Raw genomic sequence first — 20,924 nt, 5'->3', positions numbered from 1 at the left:
TGTTGTTGTTCATAAAAAAATTGAATTTAGTATTAATATGAAAAGGCTATGCATATTTGAAAAATTGTTGAAACAAATTAATAATGAAATGTTTAGCACCTGTTAGCGGAAGTGGGCGACGGTCGGCACTTCTATCTGTGACGGCCGGCAACTCCTTTGTGTGTGTTTGCTTACCACCCCTTAATGAGTATATATATTATAGATTGACATGTAGAAGAAATGAAACATCACTTTAATTAATTTATTTTGTTTACCAGCTCATTCCAATTACGTTGCTGTATGATGTCCCTTTTGTTATCATTTATATCTATCTTAATGCTATTCCATTAGGTTGCTTTACCATGTGATGTTCCTGTACATTCTGCAAATTTGTTTTCTTCTATTTCTACTTTATCATATGGTACTTAATATATATATATATATATATATATATATATATATATATATATATATATATATATATATATATATATATATATATATATATATATATATATATTTATATATATATATATATATATATATATATATATATATATATATATATATATAATGGTTATATAAAATAGAAGTACATAATGGTTATATAATAGAAGTATATAATGGCATAGTATAGTATAATGAAGTATAATTGTGAAATAATAGAAATTATAGAACAAATGTATTCCAAACAGTTTCGTTTGACCGAAATAGCTGTATTAAACAGTATAATTAGTTGTTTGGAATTTGATGAAAATTTACGTGGTATAAATTTAATTAGTAGATTAACGTGGTGGTGTTATTTTGTTAAAATTGTGATATTTTACGGATCGACCGAAATTGTGTTTGATTTAAATATTCTTTATAAATAAATGTTAGTTTTGTGATGGGAATTGACACACATTTTAGGAATAGAATATAATGAAAATTGGAATTAATATAATATAATCATTAATCGGTTGATTAAATTAGATAGTAGAATTAATTTCAATAATTCTAATTAATAGAAATATACTTAGACTTGGATAAATTATTCGGTTTATCGGTAAATTACGGTATCTTGAGAATTTGATCGTAATCGTGATTTAGTTGAATATTTATGTTGAGAATAATATATTGTTATGCCAATGATGTTGTCTTGATAAATAATATTATGTCTAATTGAATTAGTTGATAATTGGAAGTTGATTCGGCTTACTTGATAAATTAGCATGTTGAGATTATCTTACGAATTGATCGAAAATTATGGTTTTGATTTAGATGACTTTGTTAATATGTGAAATTGAATAATTGTGCTGATGTGCCGAAACGTGATGATAATTGTAATAATCTTGATGATATGTGAATTGTATATTTATGACGATTTTGTTAATACTCAAAGTTGTATGTTTGTTGTCATATGCCGAAGCATGAGGATATATATGTAATGACTTGTTTATATGCGAAGTTGTATAATTGCGATGATGTGTCGAAACATGACGATGTTTTGTGATGATTTGTATTACGTGATGTTGTATATATTTGTGATGATGATTTTGTGACTAAGTGAAGATGAAATATTATGGTGACGTGAATTACTTCGTAAAGATGGTAATTGATTGTGATATAGGCTTATGCCTCGTGACGATATGTGATTGTGATGAGTATGCTGTATTGTCTTGTTTGTCGAGTCACATTTCATATGCATACTCTGTGACGGCCTGGATTGGCAAACTAGTGACGAAGGCTTATGCCTTGTGCCTCTGAATTGGGCAATTGGTGACGGGGGCTGAAGCTTCAATTGGTACCACATGCATATGCACAGTTGAGTCACATTTGAGTCGTTGTCCGTTGTTGTTGGTTGGAGTTGTTGATTATGCATTGTGATGCTTATATGACGATATAGATGCTTATATGTTGACTTGTTGAAGATGCCTATGTGTTGACTTGTTGAAGATGCTTATATGATGACTTGTTGAATATGTTTATATGTTGATATCATGACTATTCAATGATGATGTTCTTTGTGCTGTTTATGTTGATGATGTGTGAGGCGGTGATTCATTTATATTCTTTACCTAATATATGATTTATCATGATCCTATTTATATAGTTTGATATCTCACCCTTGCTGCTGATGTTTCCCCTACCATGAGAAATAGGCAGGTACTCAAGTATAGCTGTGGAAGTTTGTTGCTTCATTGAGTCCTGTTGGTGTATCGCTCTGATACGTAGCACTCGGGGGTCGTTTATAATGTTATTTCTATGTTGTCGATGTTTTTAGTTGTTGTTATTATAACCATTGTTTCAAAGTTGAATAATATGAGGTACTTATTATACTTCAAAGTTGTCTGAGTTGAGATAAGCTGATAGTTGACTGTTAATTCGAATGCTATGTATCATTGTTGAATGAAATACAAGTTGAAGTTTTATGTTGATATGTGATACTCCAATGTGTTGTTTGAAAATTTTAAATACTCTGATATTTTTCGTATTATAATTTTCGGGGAGAATTTGAGGTGTTACAACTACAAAATGCACAAATAACAATTTCCAATTTTTACGGTTATTCCAAACATCGTGGTGACATCGTTAATTTTTTAAAATTTAATATTGTTAGGATATAATAATAGTTATTGAACTCACCGTGGTGATACTATCATGCTTTCATGGGTTCGAACCTCAGCGCCCTCAAATATTTTATTCCTTTAACGTTAAGGCGCGCCTTTTCTTTTTTATTTATTTTAAAATAAAAATAAAAGGGATATCAATGCGGTTATTTTGTTCAACCGTTGGCTCACACACGCACATGCACAAGTACCCAGATATATATATATATATATATATATATATATATATATATATATATATATATATATATATATATATATATATATATATATATATATATATATATATACCTATCACCACAGTCTTTTTTTAATAGGCAATAAATCTATTAAAGGGATTATAATGGATACTCCACTCAATCAACAAGACGGAAAACCTCTACCTCCCTAAACAAAGGAGGGGGAGTGTTCCAAGTATAAAAGTTACTATATATATATAATCAATTAATTTGCAAAAAGAAGAAAGTCATATCTACGACCTAAATGCTATGGCCGACATACAATTGTCAAAGGAAGGGACAACCTGATTGAAGATAATATCATTTCTCATTGACCATATACTTCACACCGATACTAACCAAATCACTGCCACAATTTTCCTCTTCATTTTATTCTTTACCTTCCCATATTTAAAGAATAAGGACTTATACTCCTCCAAAGTCAACTCTTTTAGGGATCCAATCCACTAAAAAATATTCTCCAAATATAATCCGCAATAGAACAAGATCCAAAAATATACGAAACACTCTCATATTGCGTCGAGCAAAACACATAACTAAGATCAATTACCTTTGTAAGAATACTACGATTGGAAAGTTGATCTTTTATAGAGATCCTATTAAGAAGAACCCTCTACACAAAAAAAAAAAACAACTTGGTTTGAGCTTCAACCTTCCACATATTGTTCAATGCCTTCACAACAACACTAGAGATGACAGACCCTGTACAAGCCTCATCAGAAAATAACAAGTAACATGAACTGATAATAAATTTTCCTTATCCCTGTGGCAACCATTCATAGATATCGACAGCTTCCCTTTTCAAAGTAATATTGGCCAGCAGCTCCATAATTTCCTCCATATGCCTCTGAATAACCGGTTTTGCACAGTCCATCAAAGCCTCCAAGTTCCAATTCCAGACCGAGCCACTCCAAAAACCAGCATCGGCCACACTGCAGCTCTTGTTGTTAGCTATGTCAAAAGCCTCTGGAAACACTTCCTTCAATGGTTGATTTCCTAACCATTTCGAATACCAAAACACAGTCCCCCGACCTTTTTTCATCTTACTTAAAATAGCACCGGCAAAATAGTTATCATTTTTCACCATACTCCTGGTACTTGGTACATAAGAAATTATTGTATTCTTTATAGTGAATATGTATGAGTGAGAAAGAGATCTAACCTAAGAACATCTAAAGAATATTAGATACTTAGAAAGAACTAATAATCATTTTGTAGGTAATTGAAGATCATATGCTAGTATTATCAATTTAAGAATGATCTTTTAAGATATAACACCATATGATATGGTAGTTCTAAAACTTTTATTTGAATAAATATAATTTGAAGAACATTACTTTGATATCAACATTGACATCAAATCTTTGTAAAAAAGATAAGTATCTTTTATCTAATGTAACATTTCCTTTATATTATTATACTCCATTGTATTTTACTCTTTTTGTTTTTGATAACATCAAAAAAGAGGAGAAGATAGATGGTTGTGTTTGTTGTTTTTTAGGATACCAAAGACAAAAACATTAATTGTAAAAGAAATAGGGAGATATACAAGATAGGGGGAGCAATCAAGTGTCAAGAAAAAATTTCCCATCAATATATTTTATCATCATAAAAAAGTGGGAGATTGTGAAAAATATTTCATATATCTTAGCTTAGTTTTAGTGAAGACAAAAATTTATCTTAGAAGAAAGACCAAAGAAGAAAGAGATTAAAATCAAGTATAAATTTGTCATAATATTTGGAAATCAAGATTGAATCATGAATATTAAGGTACTATGACAATTTATATGTATATAAGCTTTAGTAGCTCAGAAAATCATTCATCATTTCATCTCTAATGTTCCTAAACTTATATGTTTCATAAGCTATCATTAAATATCCTTCAAAAGTAAAATATCAAGTTTTCAAAGAAAGCAATCGATTGCCCCTTTAGATCAATCGATTGTCATGTGCAATCTGTTTGAAAAGTTGATTTTTGTAAATTCTCGCATTTTAAAATCTCCGCAATCTTACTTTTTTTCAAAACAACACACTCGTTCGTAAGCTGTATCAGTTTGAAACTGTTGCAATTTCAGCATCATCATCAATTCCTAACAGGGCATAATTTCAGCATTAGTTCCACACGAACGAAGTGTATCAGAGTAGGAGATAAAGCGTGTGTTAAATCCACAGCTATGTTGGCATATTTCTTCCACCATCATAAAGTTTTCATCATCTAAAGCGCAAGTATACATTTTTTCTTCTGTCGAAAAAACTAAAAGATTTCCGTTCATAATGGTAAATCCTGTAACATTAGGATCTTTCTCCCTCAATCCCAACGCTCTCACTCTTACCTTCAAAACCTTTTGCCATAAACTTGAATCATAATCTTTTAAGAACCAAACAGTAATGACACACTTTCTTAGTTTTACCAAACAAATAGAACTATAAGAACTATTCACCTTACCCCAATTGAATATGCCCATGTTACACTTCATATGACAACCTTTTAGAGCTTGTCTTGGCAACTTTAGCATGCATGAGATCCCATTATCCAGATTATAAGACATTATATACGGCTTATAAAACGAACTTGATCGTGACAAGTAACATCCGCTATCTGAAATAAAATGAAGCGATCCTTTATGAAACACATGCATGTCGAACTTCATGCTCCTACCACCGGGTAAAAAATTGTTTTCCATAGTTTGCCACACACCTTCCTTCCCATGATAAACATTGCAAACATAACAAGCTGGAAACCATTCTGATGTATTTTCAAAGAGAAACACTTTGTAGTCATCTAAAGAGCATTCTAACATTATATTCATATTTGCGAGCTTATGGTTTTTTTGAAGTGAATCTGGAATAGGAATAGGAAACCAAGACTTTGTAATTGGATTACATATGAAAATATTAATTGGATCATCATTAATAATGTGGCAAAGAACCAACCCATTACTAGAATCTAAGACACACATGGAACTTGAGAGAAAACTTAAAACATGATTAGGAATACCAGAAGATTGTTGGTATTTTGGTAAAGAATGGAACTCTACCTTTTTATTGTGTCTCTGAGTTATTGGATCAGGTTGAATGAAAAAACATGTGTCACCTTTCTCAAACAAATTTTGAGATTGTTTTGTTATGAAAAGAATTTCTTTTGAAAAATTAGAGAATGAATGACAAGTTGATTTGAACTTACAAATACTCTTTGCTGGTAGCCAAGAACCTATTTCAAAAGCAAAATCTTCAAATACGTCCATGTTGTTGAGAATGGTGAAAAAAAGATAATTAAATTATATCACAAGACCAACAAGTGAAAGAGATTGGAGTGGATGGAAACAAAAGGAATTGAAAGATACATATAATAGTTTCGAGAAGTGGTTACTTATATATTTGAAATATGAAATTCTAGCTTTAACATTTAAGTTGATGCTTATCAAAATTAACTTTTCTTTTTTAATAATCTCTGCAAAAGTAGAATAAATTTATAAATTATCATTATTAGGATTATTTTAAAAAATTGATTTGATTATACTTTTTTCCTAAAATCATGACTATGATAATAACCGATTTCTAAAATAATAGATAAGCGAATATTGATATATTGGAGGTATTTAATATTTATAACCAAATAAGGATATTTGACTGGAAAATCATTATATATCTATGATAAATTAATAAATAAAGTATGTAATATTTTTTATTGATTACCTTATTTTCATATTTTCAAATCAAATTTATATTAAATCTCTCAGATATTTTATTGATTTGTATGTATATACAGAATATTAATAAAGTAATTGATTAAGAAATGTAACAAAAATTTGTAATTAGAAAAAAGGTTAATTATGGAACCAAAACAAAGAAAAAGAATTTAATGTTAAAATTAGAAATATAAAATTTATTACTAGATCAAAGTTTTAAAGTATTAGATTTTTTTCAAAATTGAGATTTTCTCTTAATGATAAGAAATCAATATGTAAAATTGTACCTAATAATTTAATTTTTTTAATCACCTTATTTTAAAAATAGGTTAAGTCATATAATTACAATTATCAAATAAAATCAAATGCCATAAATTCTTGTTATTTTTATTCAATATCTATATTTATAACCATCTATTTTATATCCTTTGATATATAATTATTCTAAAAAAAAACTAGTGGGATACACGTGTTCGCACGGGTACTGGTGTGGTAAGCACATTTTTATTTTTAAAATATAATAAAAAAGTAAATAAAAAACAAAATTATTTTACCAAAATAGTTTATTATTTAAAATAAAAATATCTATTTTTAAAATAAAAAAATTGTTTTACCAAAATAGTTTATTATTTAAAATAAAAATATCTATTTTTAAAATAAAAAAATTGTCTTACCAAAAATAAAATATATTTCAACTTTTCATATATTATTTTAAAACATATTATATCTTAAATTAAAAATAATTTTAAAATAAAAATATTAGTTACATAAATAATTAAAATACAACACATTTTTCTCGTGTTTGGATTCATACATAATTTTAAATTTATTTATTTTTCTTTTCTTTAATTGTATACAAAAATGTAACAACCTGTGGATTCGCACAAATTCTAATTTGAATACTCGTGCATTCGCCCAGATACTGGTGTTACTCACAGTTTTGTTTTCAAAATGTAATAAAAATTAAAGGATAGAAATAGAAAATTGTTTAACCAAAAAGTTTATTATTTTAAAAAAATATAAATATTTTTATTTATATTTGGAGCATAAATATAGTTTTTTCATATATTTACAAATATTTGGATAAATCGTATATTTTTCCGTATGTAAATATTAAATTTGTTTTGACATTATTTATAAAATTATTTATGCAATTAGTTAGTTTTATAAATATCAACCAATAATATAGTATTTGAAAATATTAGTTTAATTGTATAAATAAATCTTAGTAATATAAATAAATACATTTTTCCCGTATTCGGATTCATATATTATTTAAAATATATTTACTTTTATTTTTTTAATCATACAAAAAATAAATAACTTGCGAGTTTGCACGGATTCTGGCATAGTACGTACGCTTTTGTATCAAAATGTAATAAAAATGTAAATAAGAAAAACCAAATTGTTTACCAAAGTTGTTTATTTTTAAAATAAAAATAAAATTGTAATAAGAATGAAAAAACAGAAAGACAAAATTGTTTCATAAATATAATTAATAACATAGTATTTGAAAATATTATTTTAATTATATAAATAAATATTAGTAACAAAAACAAATATAGTATAGTGATATTTTTAAAATGTATATAAAATATATACAAATTAAGTAGTCACGGCATGTAAAAAAAGTATATTTAGTAGAAAAATTAAATGAAATAATTAATTAGACAAATTCTGGTACGTGTGCATCCGCGCGGGTCAAGTATTATAGTTATAAATAGTAAATAAAACAGTATAGTGATGGTTAAAAAATTATATAAAATATATACAAATTAAGTAGTATCGACCCATCGAAAAATGTATATTTTAGTTTAAAGAAAATAATTAAGTAGTATCGCACGGGTCGCACAATATTGTTATAAATAGTAAATAAATATAATATAATAATGTAGACTTAGTTATTTATTGGAATAAGATCCTCTCCGGCCTTATCTCTCGTGCTTTTCCTCCGGTTCAATTTTAAACCATTTGATTAATCTCATGGTTAAACATTAAAAGAAAAGAAAAAACAGTTAGAAGAGAGAGAAAATGATTTATCATAGAAAGTTAGAAGAGAGAGAAACTGATATATACATACATACTTTTTATTACAAAACTGTTTTAGGATCAATTGTTTTCTTCTCTTCTCATAAACATGATATTACATCAGTAAATACAAAATTATTTTCATCTACAAAAATGTTAGATGAAAATTGTGATAATAATAATCATAATCTCATGATTTATAAATGTTGCTGCTGATTACAAAAAAATGTAACAACACAAACCATCATGTAGCAGAAACTTTATTAAACCAGTAGAAAATCAACATGCCATAAAATTTTAAAAAGAGGGTTTATAATTTAAAATTAAAATGGTAGAAAATTATCCTAATCTTTTTTTATCAACGAATAAAAGTTGCAGAAAGTTATTATAATAAGATAGAATCATAATCCCATCTTCCATATATAAGAATTGTCAATAAAAACAATATAATAAATTCATTAATTCTGAAAGATTTCTTCCCAAATTAAAAAATCTTTCACAAAATAATACACTGCCACATGTAGCAGGAAACACTACTATTATAAAACACAAACTAACATGTAGTAGGAAGTTCATTAAACCAATAGAAAGCAATTCTTCACTTCTCTATGAATTGGTCAATGCTGAAGCATTTCCATGAAGATTTTCCTATAATTAAAAGGATATAAGTTAATAATTTAAATATAGATATGAAAAAAATCACCTCGATAGAAATTAAAATTTGTATAATTAAAATTTACCATCAATAATATAGTAAAACTAATAGTACCAAATTGACTTGTGTTATTATTTTCCTGCACAAAACATAAAACCACTCAATTACTAAATACTTTTTGACAAGTTTACATACTCAAATTGAGATTTACTTACCATGGATGGTATGTTGTAAGAGTTATTGAGCCAAACAGATGCACTTGCATTGGACACCTCATATTGAACTTGTGTTTGTGAATCACCTATTTCATTGTCTTTTTCTTTTCCATGAAGTTGTGAATCACACCCCTTATTATGCTGCATGACATAAAAGAATATAAATTATGAATTTACTTAATTGACAAAAGACAACAATTGAAATAAATAATTAAATAATACCTGAACTTGTGAAACTTTAGAGCCAGTATTTTTCTTTCTTTTTGGAGGTTGGCGCTCTACCCAGCCTTTTGGACGTTTTGAATTCCTTTTTCCTTCTCTCTTTTTGAATCCCTTTGCTTGGGTCAAATCATCATGGTTGCTAGTAGACTCTTTAACTCCACCAATAAACTCATTCACTTAAGAACTACTTATTGGATTATTTTGAAACTTGAGTATGTGCCTATCCAATTCATTAGTGATTTTGCAAAGAAAACCGAATGCTTCAGGATTTCTACATGCTTCAGTGGCTATCCTAATAAGGCGAGGACAAATCTCTTTGTAGCGTTGAGCTGGGGATAAGTCAACATCTTCCACCACATAGTTAACCTCAACATTACTTGAAGTCTCACTTCTAGCTATCTTTGTCCACCTTTTTAAGATATAATGTTCTGGAACTGATTTGACATCCATGTGAATAAACAGTCTTAAACAATGACAACAAAGTATGCCGAAACTCTCAAACTTATGACAAGATAAACAAATTGAATTCTTATTCAAATCAAATGACACTTGCCACTCACCCAAATTACTTTCCATGGTAATAACACAATCAATTAAGGGTGGTTGAATATCAATGTTTTTCACAGAGCATGTTTCAAACAACTCATACTCGTGTTGGAATTGATAAAAAATACTAGGAGTATAAATCTCAGACACTTGTTGCAAGATTTTTAAATATGAGTTCCTTAGTCTTGAAATCTTTTTTCGCGCTTCATATTTACACTTTAATTCACTATGTCGTTTTTCTTCCACAACATCCTCAAAGCGCTTAAAAAATTTGATTATATCCAAGTTCACATTCATAAATCCTTTAATACCCGCATTCACACTTTCACTAAGTTGAGTGCTTCTCATACCTAATGTAAAAACTTTCTTCATGTAACATGATGCCCACTTCTCTTTTATAGTGTACACTCTTTGCAACCAAGTATTTTCTTTCACATCATATTTTACAAGGAGATTTCTCCAACCTTCTTTAAATTGGTCTTCATTTTCATATTCATACATGCAATTTTGCATCAAGTGCCAAGTACATAAGCCATGATAAGCTCCAGGCATAACCTCCATTAGTGCTCTTGCCATTGCATGATCTTGATCAGTAAAAACTATTTGTGGCATTTTCTTCATATAATAATGCAGCTCCAAAAATCACAACTTTACGATGGTGGTTAAACCCTGAGAATACTACAAGTGGTCTATGTGAACTATTTGTGCAATATGTTGAATCAAGAGAAATTACATCACCAAAATATTCATAATCCATTCCTCACGGTGAGATTACCGTTACTCTAGACGACATTGCATGCCTCCTGCATTTACCTATTAGGGGTACCCTCCTTGGTCACGGTAGACTGACGAAGGAGGAAGCAATGGAGATGCTGATTGAGGAGCTAGGGGATGATCCTACTGATGCACTTGAGGAAGTGGAGAGGATCCGTGGGATGCATATGAGGTTTCATTGCTTGTAGCGGATATATGATGCCAAGCTTCATGTAGCACATGAGGTTGGTTGTGATGAGGCAGAGGCGGATATAGACAGAGAGCGGGTGCTGAGATGTTATTTCCTATATTTGATAGGAACTTAGCTCTTTGTGGATACGAGCTCGACGTATACAGACGTCGTTTACCTGACATACTTATTGGATACCGCATGTGTTCATGAGTACAACTGGGGAGCGGCTACACTGGCGTACACCTACCACAGACTCAGAGAGGGATGCCTGTAGAAGGCAAGGACTATGGCTGGCTGCTATACCCTCTTAATGGTAACAATCTTATATCCATCTACATTTTCTCAAAGTTTATTATATATGTTTGATGACCATATTTTTTTCAAGGTTGGATACTACGACACTTCCCTGGGATTATTGGCTAGGAAGAGGTGTCGGGTTACACTGAGGCTATGTCGCGTGCTAGAGCCTTCCCCCTTAAAGGGAACTAGGTGTCGGATCCTTACAGGCGTTGTCTTTACCCCATGGCCGCTGAGGACGTCCGATATTATTTCTATGATGATCACCGTGAAACGGTTCGGTGGGATGACATCGCCCTATATTTTGGATGGTTGGCTGGAAGTTCGACCATTATTATTTGTTATCTTCCAGAGCGCGTCATGCGTTAGTTTGGCTACCAGCAGACAATACCCCGCCACCCTTCTAATTGCGCTCCTATCACCATGACTCGTCGGCAACTAGATGATGTCTTTGCAGACTAGGAGCATCTGATGGTTTCTGATGAGGCTCAAGCGACCAGATCAGAGGTAGACTGGAGCTGCGTCGATGAGTATATCACCAGGTACTATAAAGTGTCACTCCCATACATGACTCACACCGCACTTGGAACACCGCCTAGACCAACCCACGAGGAGATTTTGCAGACTCATCCGGCTCAGTTGGACCAAACTCGGGATGTTCTTCCTCAGTGTTGTCAGATAGCTGACATGGGGCGGGATGGCAAATAATTCGTGAAATATTTAATAAAGAATTGATGAGTTTAATTCTCGTGTGGTGTTTCCGCAAATAGACTCACGGTTAATGATCATTAACTCAAAAAGAGAATATTTTTTAGGATTAAATCATTCTCTTTGAGGTGGTTTGTTTTAGGAACTAAAAGTAAGGTTCGTTGCAATTTCTATGAGTGGAGCAAATGCCCATAAGAATATCTAAATTAAGTTTGCTGATTAGAATCGTTTAATGGCATAATTTGAAGTCTCCACCTGTCAACAAGAAGTAGTGATTAAGATGTTCTACCGAGATGCTTCTGTGAAATAAAGATTTAAAGTCAAGGTAAATAAGGGCAACACCTAAGTTCAAGCAGAGTTTGGTGAAGTCCTTCATGATCACCTATTTTGCTAGTCCCGATAATGGTTTATATCAAATAAGCTTTATCAAGTCACATCAGTCAAGAGAATCAAGTCCCAAATGAAGTATAGAATAATCAATAATGAATCAAGCAAGATAGCTTTAAACCTCAAAGATTGTGATACATAGAAAGTGTGAAAGCTCGCATGGTTCGTGTCTCAATGATCAATGGATTGTAAAGCAAAAATGGTAAACCTATAATTACTAAGGCAACTCACACACTCACCTAAAAATATTTTTAAACATCTCTAAATTTTGTAAAACTCCTTAAATCATATGGAAGAACTATAAAGGTCATGATGAATTGACCAAGAGTGTTTCAAATCATTTAGGAAGTATTAGAACACTCCCTAATCAACAGAGTGGTATTTATATCATATAACATCAATTTTCTCTTTTTCTTATGTTTTATATCATGTAACATCAATTTCTGTTTTTCAGTGAAATGTTCGAGTGAGAGAGAACAAGTTCCTAGTCTAAATTAACTTTACTTTTGCTATTGAGTCTAAATATTTTTCTTACAGATATGGGTGAAGACTGCTGAAGTTTTGACGCGTGATAGACTCTTGGGATCGTTTTCTGTAAGCTTTCTATTTAACTACTACTACACTCTAATTAATTTTAAACTTTATTGTTGCTGGATATTATAAATTAAATGAAATATAAGACTTAAGAAGCAAATACCGATGGGATGTGGGTCTGTTTGGAATGAATTGGTTGGGAGATGATATTATTTGTAAGAGTTTATGAAAACAGCTTCAGCTTATTTGCTCTCTAGGATAAATTATTGAAAATTCTTATAGCTAGTTTGAAACTAATTTGATTTTTTAATAATGGAACACTTAAACATACATCATAGCAACATAATTGTTCTCATAATCTTTGCAATTAACAAAAATTAATTAAGAGTCATGTTCATAAAAATATATATAGTTTCTATTGTTCATCCATTTCTTTAAAATATTTAAGCTCTTAGTAAATTATGGCTCTTTTTTTTAATGGTGTAAGAATTGATGAATTTGGAGTTACACTGGTTGATCTTAGCAAGTTAGCTTATGCGGACGAATCTTTCATCATGGCATCTTAAGCAAAACAAGTTTTTTATGTCACAGATCCTTTTAATAAAAGGTGGTCAGTTGTTCTACAAGGAAAGGTGCATGATATTGATGAAAATCTAGATGTGAATCTTGATATTTCCAAAACTCCTCCTTTCTCAAGAAATGTGCCTACCTTCATTGAAGAAAATGTAGAGGATGATGTGCATGCTATTCACATAGATCATGAAGAAGGGATATGAGAGAACTAGTAAGGTGTTTTTTATAAGTTAATTCGACATTTCTTTGATTTCTAATTGTTTTTATTTGGTGCCTAATTATATGTCTAATCGTTTTTATCTTGTGCTTAATTTTATGTCTAATTGTTTTTATCTTGTGTTTAATTTGATTTCTAATTATTTTTATTTTGTTTAAACAGATACATGGCTGATTCAACAGACAAGTCCTCTTCATCTGGTAATCCTAATAAAAAAGAGTTAGAGGTCCAACTTTGATGATACAAATTGACAAAGTTCATCAAATGGGTGAAAAGATAAAGGTCGAGTTTAATCGAAGAACCTATGAATGTACTGGTGTTGGTAAAAATGCTGCAAAATTTAAGAGTTACATAGCATCTCTTGCTCTGCAGAGATGTTGTATTTTGAAAGATGAGTGGAAAGACATAGATAATGGGATAAAAGACGCTATATGGGTTGATGTTCAGGTATTTTAAATTCAACACTTTATTATATTTTATAATCACATATATACTAACAACATATGCCATATAGTGTATGTGTAGGCTCATTTCACTATTCCAGATTGGTGTGTTAAAGACAAGGATGATAAAATCAAGGATCCGTCGAAGAAGGAATGGATTAAATATGTCGGAGAGAGATGGAGAGGTTTTAAGACACAACTCACAGACGAATATGTTACACCACAAGAAAATTAGTAGATTACGACGGCTATTTTAGCAGATTACGACGGTTAAAACCGACGCAAATTGCAATCTACGACGGTTATTGTACAGTCGCAGAAATGTGTGTCGCCAGGGTGTATTGCGACGGTTGCAAAAACCGCCACTCCAACCGTCGTTATCATTCGCGACAGGTAAAGAACTGTCATAAATTGAAAGTTACGGCGGTTAAAAACCGTCGTGAATTTCTATATGAATTCTTTTTTCTATTCTAGTTGCGACGGTTATAAACTGTCGTTATTTATATTACATTTAATTTTAAAACAAATTCAGGAGGTTTGTAACCCCCGCTAAATATATTAATTTAAAAAAAAAAATTATTAAATGTTAACTAGTACATTCAAATTGAAATATATGTGATCTCCATATTTCAATAACTAAAGACAGAGACATTTTTCAATATCAAACATATTTTAACTACGGAATACATCAGAATTCAGAATTAACTTGAAACAATTGTAGCTATAAAATTTCTAATGCATCTTCATAGAAATAATTTTCTTCTACCTAACTTGTCAACTAAAAACATTAAGATTACAATAGCTACAAGGAGATTGGTGAGAATCCAGAATCTACGAACAACAGCGAGATTGGTGACGTTAGAATTTAAGGACGATTGCTAGATTGGTGAGCCCCGGTTGCTGACAAAAACGACAATACTGGTGTGGCTGAAAGCGAAATATGACGGCAAGATTGATGCAGCTATGAGCGAAGAACAACGATTAGATTTTGATTCTTTATCAACTGGAATTCAGCTCCCCCAAGTAATAAAGGACCTAAGCTTAAGAAGATATCAAAATCAGATACCAAAACAATAACCAAGAGACCACCTTCAAGCTCCAAATCCAACAATGATAATTTATGGATACGAAAAATTTTATGGCTACGAAAAATTTTATGGCTTCTAGTGGTTGGCTTAGGAGTTGGGCTAATAAAAAAGGATGTAACCCAATACTTATTATATCTCAAATATCATCTACATCGCAAAATTTTAAACAAAAGATGACAGATCAAGTAATTAGCAGAATAATAATACCTTTGATACAAGTAGTGCTGGAAGTTACCCTTGGTGCTGAACAAACTCCTCATCTTCATACAACCTCTCTCTGTTTAGCACATCCATACAAGCACACACATGTTTAATCTTCAACATTCCTATTCCAACACTTCACACATAAAAATACTAATTCAACCAAGAAACATAAGAGAGAATCATCGCATAAACATGAACACGCCCAAAAAAAAAAAGGATGACCACAATAACAACAAAAAATTTCACATTTTGGCATAAACCCCCATGATTTAGAATATATACTTTCAATACTACAATGAATTTATGTTATTAAAACTATTGGATTGAAATTGACTCCTACAAATATATAATTTAACTACTAAAACGTAATGGAAATCAAACCTATTGCTGCTATAACTAAAGTTTTTCTTCATTACTAACCAATAATAGTGAAGCAATTAAAATAACCTAACTACTTCACATCTAAAAAAGGCATAATCATTCAAATTCAAAAACCAAAATCAATACAAATTGCGAATCATAAACACATAAATCGATAAATAAAAGGAAAAAATATACATTAGAGGACCACCGACAGAGCTCACCAATGTCGTAGCCATGGCTGAGCAATGGTCGATCTAGCATAAAATCTACCAAGAGGGCAACTATAAAGAAAAATAAATTAGTCGTATTTTTTTGTTTTAGAGCCTTGTCTTAATATTTTTATTGTTGGCAAAACATAAATTTATCAATCACATAATAAATTTTCAACATTCCTTCCTAATTCTACCACTTTTTGAAAATAAGCCTGTTTGGGGTAGCTAAATATATATTATTATATATTATTAGAGTATGTAATTGTAAATATAAAAAACATTCTAACTAATTTAAAAAATGTTAATAAATGGGGTAGCAAAGGTTAGCCAGTGGTAGTAGCACAAGGCTCAGCCACTTTATAAGAAATGTCACTTACCTCTTGTCTCTATTCTCTAAGGCTCACAAATGCATCAGAGACGTGAATGCAGTATGATAGAGTTCCTTGAACATAAAAATTTAATACCTACAATGGAGCAATCAATGCATTAAGGGTTATAGCATTAAGGTATCCAAAAAGACAATTGTTTTCAATGAAAACCCTTTAATACCTACAATAGAAATAACAATTTTTAGGCATGGTGACATCCTGTCACATAACTATTGGGTATGTTGTTACAAACTTTACAATTTTATTATAGGAATAATAATTCTAAATGTTGATTCCGCATCACTTTTACTTTTGTGTGCACGTAGTTTCTCAAGAGAGAAAACTACATACTTTGTATTCATCACTCAAATGAACCAAAACTCTCATATAAAGCAAGCCCATAGATTCATTTTAACAGTATAAAAAATCCAGTTTTATTTATAAACAAGTTTATAGTTTGGTCTCAGTATGAAACAACAAAGTACCTGCATCATTTGTTTGACGTTTTCTTTTGACGGAGGATCAAAACGGGGACCATGAATAAACTTGTTGCTATCTATATAATAGAGAAACAAATGACTATTAGAAGATATATTCAAATTTATTCATTATTCCAAAGAACATCTTATCAACTACGGTGAAATGTTAAATCCAACTATGCGAAATAGATTCCTTGCTTGTAAACAAGTAAAACAGCAATATGCAAATCTTCAAAACACAGTTTCTATTTAAGTTTGATTCCTTACATTCTGAAAAACTCAGTCAGTAGTCTTCCTAGTTGGCTTTTTCCTCCATTCTTCACCTACATTAAATGTCATGGCTTGAAAAAGCATTATTATTCCATCTAGATGAAATAAGGGAATAGCATAGAATGAAAATTGTAAGCCATCCACTCCATATGGCATTACCACTAGCATCCGGCACAAGAGGTTGGTGGATTGTGAGTACCGTAAACCCCAACTACTGATTTCAATGTATTGATAAAAAAGAAAAAATATCTAGGTTGAGAATTACGATCAAACTCACAGTATGGGTTTGAGGAGTGTAAATCTCTAGTCCTTCTACTGATTTCACTAGACATTATTAGGTACGTAAGTTAGAGGTGTGAATATAAACTTGCATCCAAATAGTTGAGACCATGCACCTGCTATCTTCCATTACCGGTACTAAATGTTATATATGTGGAACATTTGAATTGAAAGTTCTATAACCAGATTTGTTCATTTATAGACTAACTTGGTACAACTCTGAATTTCTCTACCACCACCGGCAAACACAAGGTATTTAATATCGTCAATCGTCAGATGAATCATCGACGGTTAGATTTTGGATCGATTTGAGAGTGTTGCAGAGAGAAAGCCAAACATGAGATACAAAATGATGTCCAACTTGATGTTCAAAAACTTCCAACTCAGTAAGCAAAGTCTTTCCATCTTGAAACAATTCAAAAGTTACATTATGGCATATCGAATTAGGAAAATGCATAGCTTGTATATAAACAAGAAACTCCATCAACAAAGAGTTTTTAAAGGTTGATTAACGCACAAACAGAAATTCCCGTAAAAAATGTTTCTTCCATTTTCTATATTAAATTAACAAACACATCCGAAACTTATTAAAATTAACAAACACAAACAAAACTAATATTTTTTCCATTTCTAATCCAATAATACCTTCAAAAGACAGACCCTAAATACCCTAAAAACAATATTCACTTCAATCTCTAAACTTGTGTGTACAAAAACCAATTCTCTAGTAAAACATTGAAAATATTTATGAATAAATAGTTCAATGCATGGGTTCAAAAGCAATGATGAGGAACATACCTGAGATGAAGACCACAGCAGAGGCGTTCAGAGAAAGAGAAAACTAGAAACCCTTCAATGAAAGAGAAATTAAATGCAACAACAGAGCCCTATTTGAATTATCTTTGTTGTTGTTTCCATATGTCAAACCTGCAACATGAAATTGAAATTAAAATTAAAGAAACCATGATTAATCTAAAATAAAGAAGAAAAAGTCGTAAGAAAAGAATACAAACAGATTTATGAGTCTCAACATATCGATAATGAGCTAGAGCAGCTTTTTCCTACAAAATTCAATCACCGTTTAAAATCATTGAAATAGAAAAGAGAAAATGAAGAAAAAAAAGAAAGAGAAAGAAAAGGCAAAGGCTCCTCGAAGTTTCCTCCGACGCGAGGTAATCATCAATATCTGGGGTTTTTGAAAAGTAGGTCAATGGTTCTCACAAATAAGGGTTTCGCGAGAAGGTTTTGAAAATCGAAGTCATAGTTGAAACCCTAACCCTCGATTTTCAGAGAAGAGTGGAGAATGATAAGGTGAGGGTGAAATTGACAACGGTGAAATCGAAGGCGTGAAATCGTCGGAGATGTAATCGACACAGTTTGAGATTATGACGGCGAGGGGGTAAGTTTGAGTACTCGGTTCGTGACTTTTGATTTCATGAGATTAGAGGGTGAGTTAGAGTTCTCAGTTTGTGAGGTTGGGGGAGATTTCCAACTCAGAGTTCGTGAGGGTGAGGGTGAGGGTGAGGGTGAGAAGGAAAACGTATGAGCTGGACAGAACAATATTAAAAAATAATTTTTTTACTTATTAAAATGTAAATAAAAAACATGTTTTTTTAATAGGTTATAACATGAAATTAAAAAACTCATTTTTATTTGGGCGCGACGGGTGTTTTACCGTCGTGAAATGAATTTTAGGGCGGTTAATTATACCGTCGTGACATAGCTTTTGGTGAGAAAATTGGGTGATGAGAGGTTAAGGGGGCCGACGGTTGTTTTACTGTCGTAACAACAATATTAGGACTGTTAATTTGACCGTCGTGACATGAATTTTAGGGACGGTTGGTGTCAACCGTCGTAACCACTGTCTCTATTTGCCAATTACGACAGTTATCAAGTAACTGTCGCAATTTTTGTGTCGTAAAATACTAATTTTCTTGTAGTGTTAATAATCCCAAAAAAGATCTCGCTCCTGCACGTGTCAGGTATAATTTTATTAAAAAAGAAGTATGAGAAGAATTTCTGAAGTCTCGAGATACACCCGCATTTAAGGTTAGTAGGAGTTATATTTGAGTTTTTTTTAATAACATTTTTATTATGTTTAGTGATAACTGTTTGATTTTATAATTAATAGGAAAAAAGTCGAAAGGGTAGGGAAAATATGGCTAGGAATGTATACCCACATGTATTATCTCGTGGAGGATATTGCTTGCTCGAGGAGATAATTAAAAATGAAAGGATATAATCAAGAGATGATTCTACATTAGATGATAATGGTAGTCCATCTCCACCGTCACACCATGAGTTATGGAATAGAGCACGACAAAAGAAAGGAGGAGAATACACATCAAAGTCTACACAAGCTGTTACGGAGAAAATTGTCAGTAAAACTTGGAAATTACTTCAAGTATCATTATATTTGTGATTATTTAATAACTATTGAATTTAGTTGTGGTTTTTGCATTTTGTAGGATTCTTTAGTTGAAGAAGCTGAAAAAGGGGTCTTTATTCCACATGGACATAACGATATCTTAACAGCAACCATTGGAACATCTGAGCATGGCGGTCGTGTTCGTGGTGTTGGAAAGCACCATAAATAAAGCACTTACTTTGGAAGGTTGTCTTCACGTCAAGGACAACATATATATGTAAATGAACAACTTGAACAACTTTCATCAAAATTGGAAGCAAGACTTAGAGCTGATTTTGATCAAAAGATGGTTGAAGAGAGTAAGGCATTGGAACAATCTTTTATGGAGACACTTAAGTCTATGGGTTTTTCGCAAAGCACAGATAATACTAAATGCCTTGAAAAATGGAAGTAGTTGAAGGAAGCGGAAAAGGAAGTTGTTCAGCTGCAAAAGGAAGCACAAAAGATGTGGAAGTTGACAATGTTCAGAGATTGTTACTCATGGTTGTGAAAATGGCTGACCAACACTTGGAAATGGATTTAAGTCATTGTAAATCTGCCACTAATTTTTATATGTCAGCTAAGTGTATCAGAGAGTTGTTGATGCGTTTTCATTGTCTTGACGTGTCTACTCTGCAAGTTTGGTGCATGTAAGTATATTTTCTTTTTTTATTACTTTCAATATCTATTAATAGGTTATATCTTCCATCACTTCGAATCTAATGTTTATTTTAAAATTATTTAGGTATATTCATCGTGTATGTATTGATAATTCCACATCAGAAGTGTATGGATTTATGGACCCTGCTATGTGTATGTATTATGATGATGTGTCGAAATCTATAGGAGTTGTTAAACAATACGTACAAGATAAGTTAATGTTGTAAAACTGAGTTTGACACTTACTACCACTTATTCATAGGTAAGTTTTTATAAAATTCTGTTTTCTATTTTTTAATTTTGATAA

The 20,924-nt window shown here is 31.1% G+C and overlaps 1 protein-coding gene, 1 long non-coding RNA gene and 1 pseudogene across 3 annotated transcripts; all 3 read right to left on the bottom strand.

The window, feature by feature from the left end:
• Positions 1-4,917: 4,917 nt before the first annotated feature.
• LOC131650855 (uncharacterized) lies at positions 4,918-6,072 on the bottom strand. Its single transcript, XM_058920563.1, has one exon. It carries the CDS (start codon positions 6,070-6,072, stop codon positions 4,918-4,920), a length of 1,155 nt encoding a protein of 384 aa, XP_058776546.1.
• Positions 6,073-9,150: 3,078 nt separating this feature from the next.
• Positions 9,151-10,794, bottom strand: LOC131650854 (protein FAR1-RELATED SEQUENCE 5-like; annotated as a pseudogene).
• A 4,181-nt stretch (positions 10,795-14,975) lies between these two features.
• LOC131647653 (uncharacterized) lies at positions 14,976-19,058 on the bottom strand. 2 transcript variants are annotated; one of them, XR_009297893.1, is made up of 7 exons: positions 18,564-19,058; positions 18,349-18,477; positions 17,269-17,324; positions 17,008-17,078; positions 16,532-16,618; positions 15,583-15,701; positions 14,976-15,322 (listed from the first exon to the last, which is right to left on the bottom strand). It is a non-coding gene; the product is annotated as an uncharacterized LOC131647653 (long non-coding RNA). The 2 variants fall into 2 exon arrangements; XR_009297894.1 differs by having other exon boundaries at positions 15,583-15,652.
• Between the last annotated feature and the right edge of the window lie 1,866 nt (positions 19,059-20,924).

Source organism: Vicia villosa, linkage group LG2, assembly GCF_029867415.1.
Source record: "Vicia villosa cultivar HV-30 ecotype Madison, WI linkage group LG2, Vvil1.0, whole genome shotgun sequence".
NCBI lineage: Eukaryota > Viridiplantae > Streptophyta > Magnoliopsida > Fabales > Fabaceae > Vicia > Vicia villosa.
This window is presented reverse-complemented; position numbering and strand designations above follow the sequence as displayed.

Coding starts and splice junctions, on each gene's coding strand:
- LOC131650855 (XM_058920563.1), bottom strand. CDS start 6,072: ATGGACGTATTTGAAGATTTTGCTTTTGAAATAGGTTCTTGGCTACCA.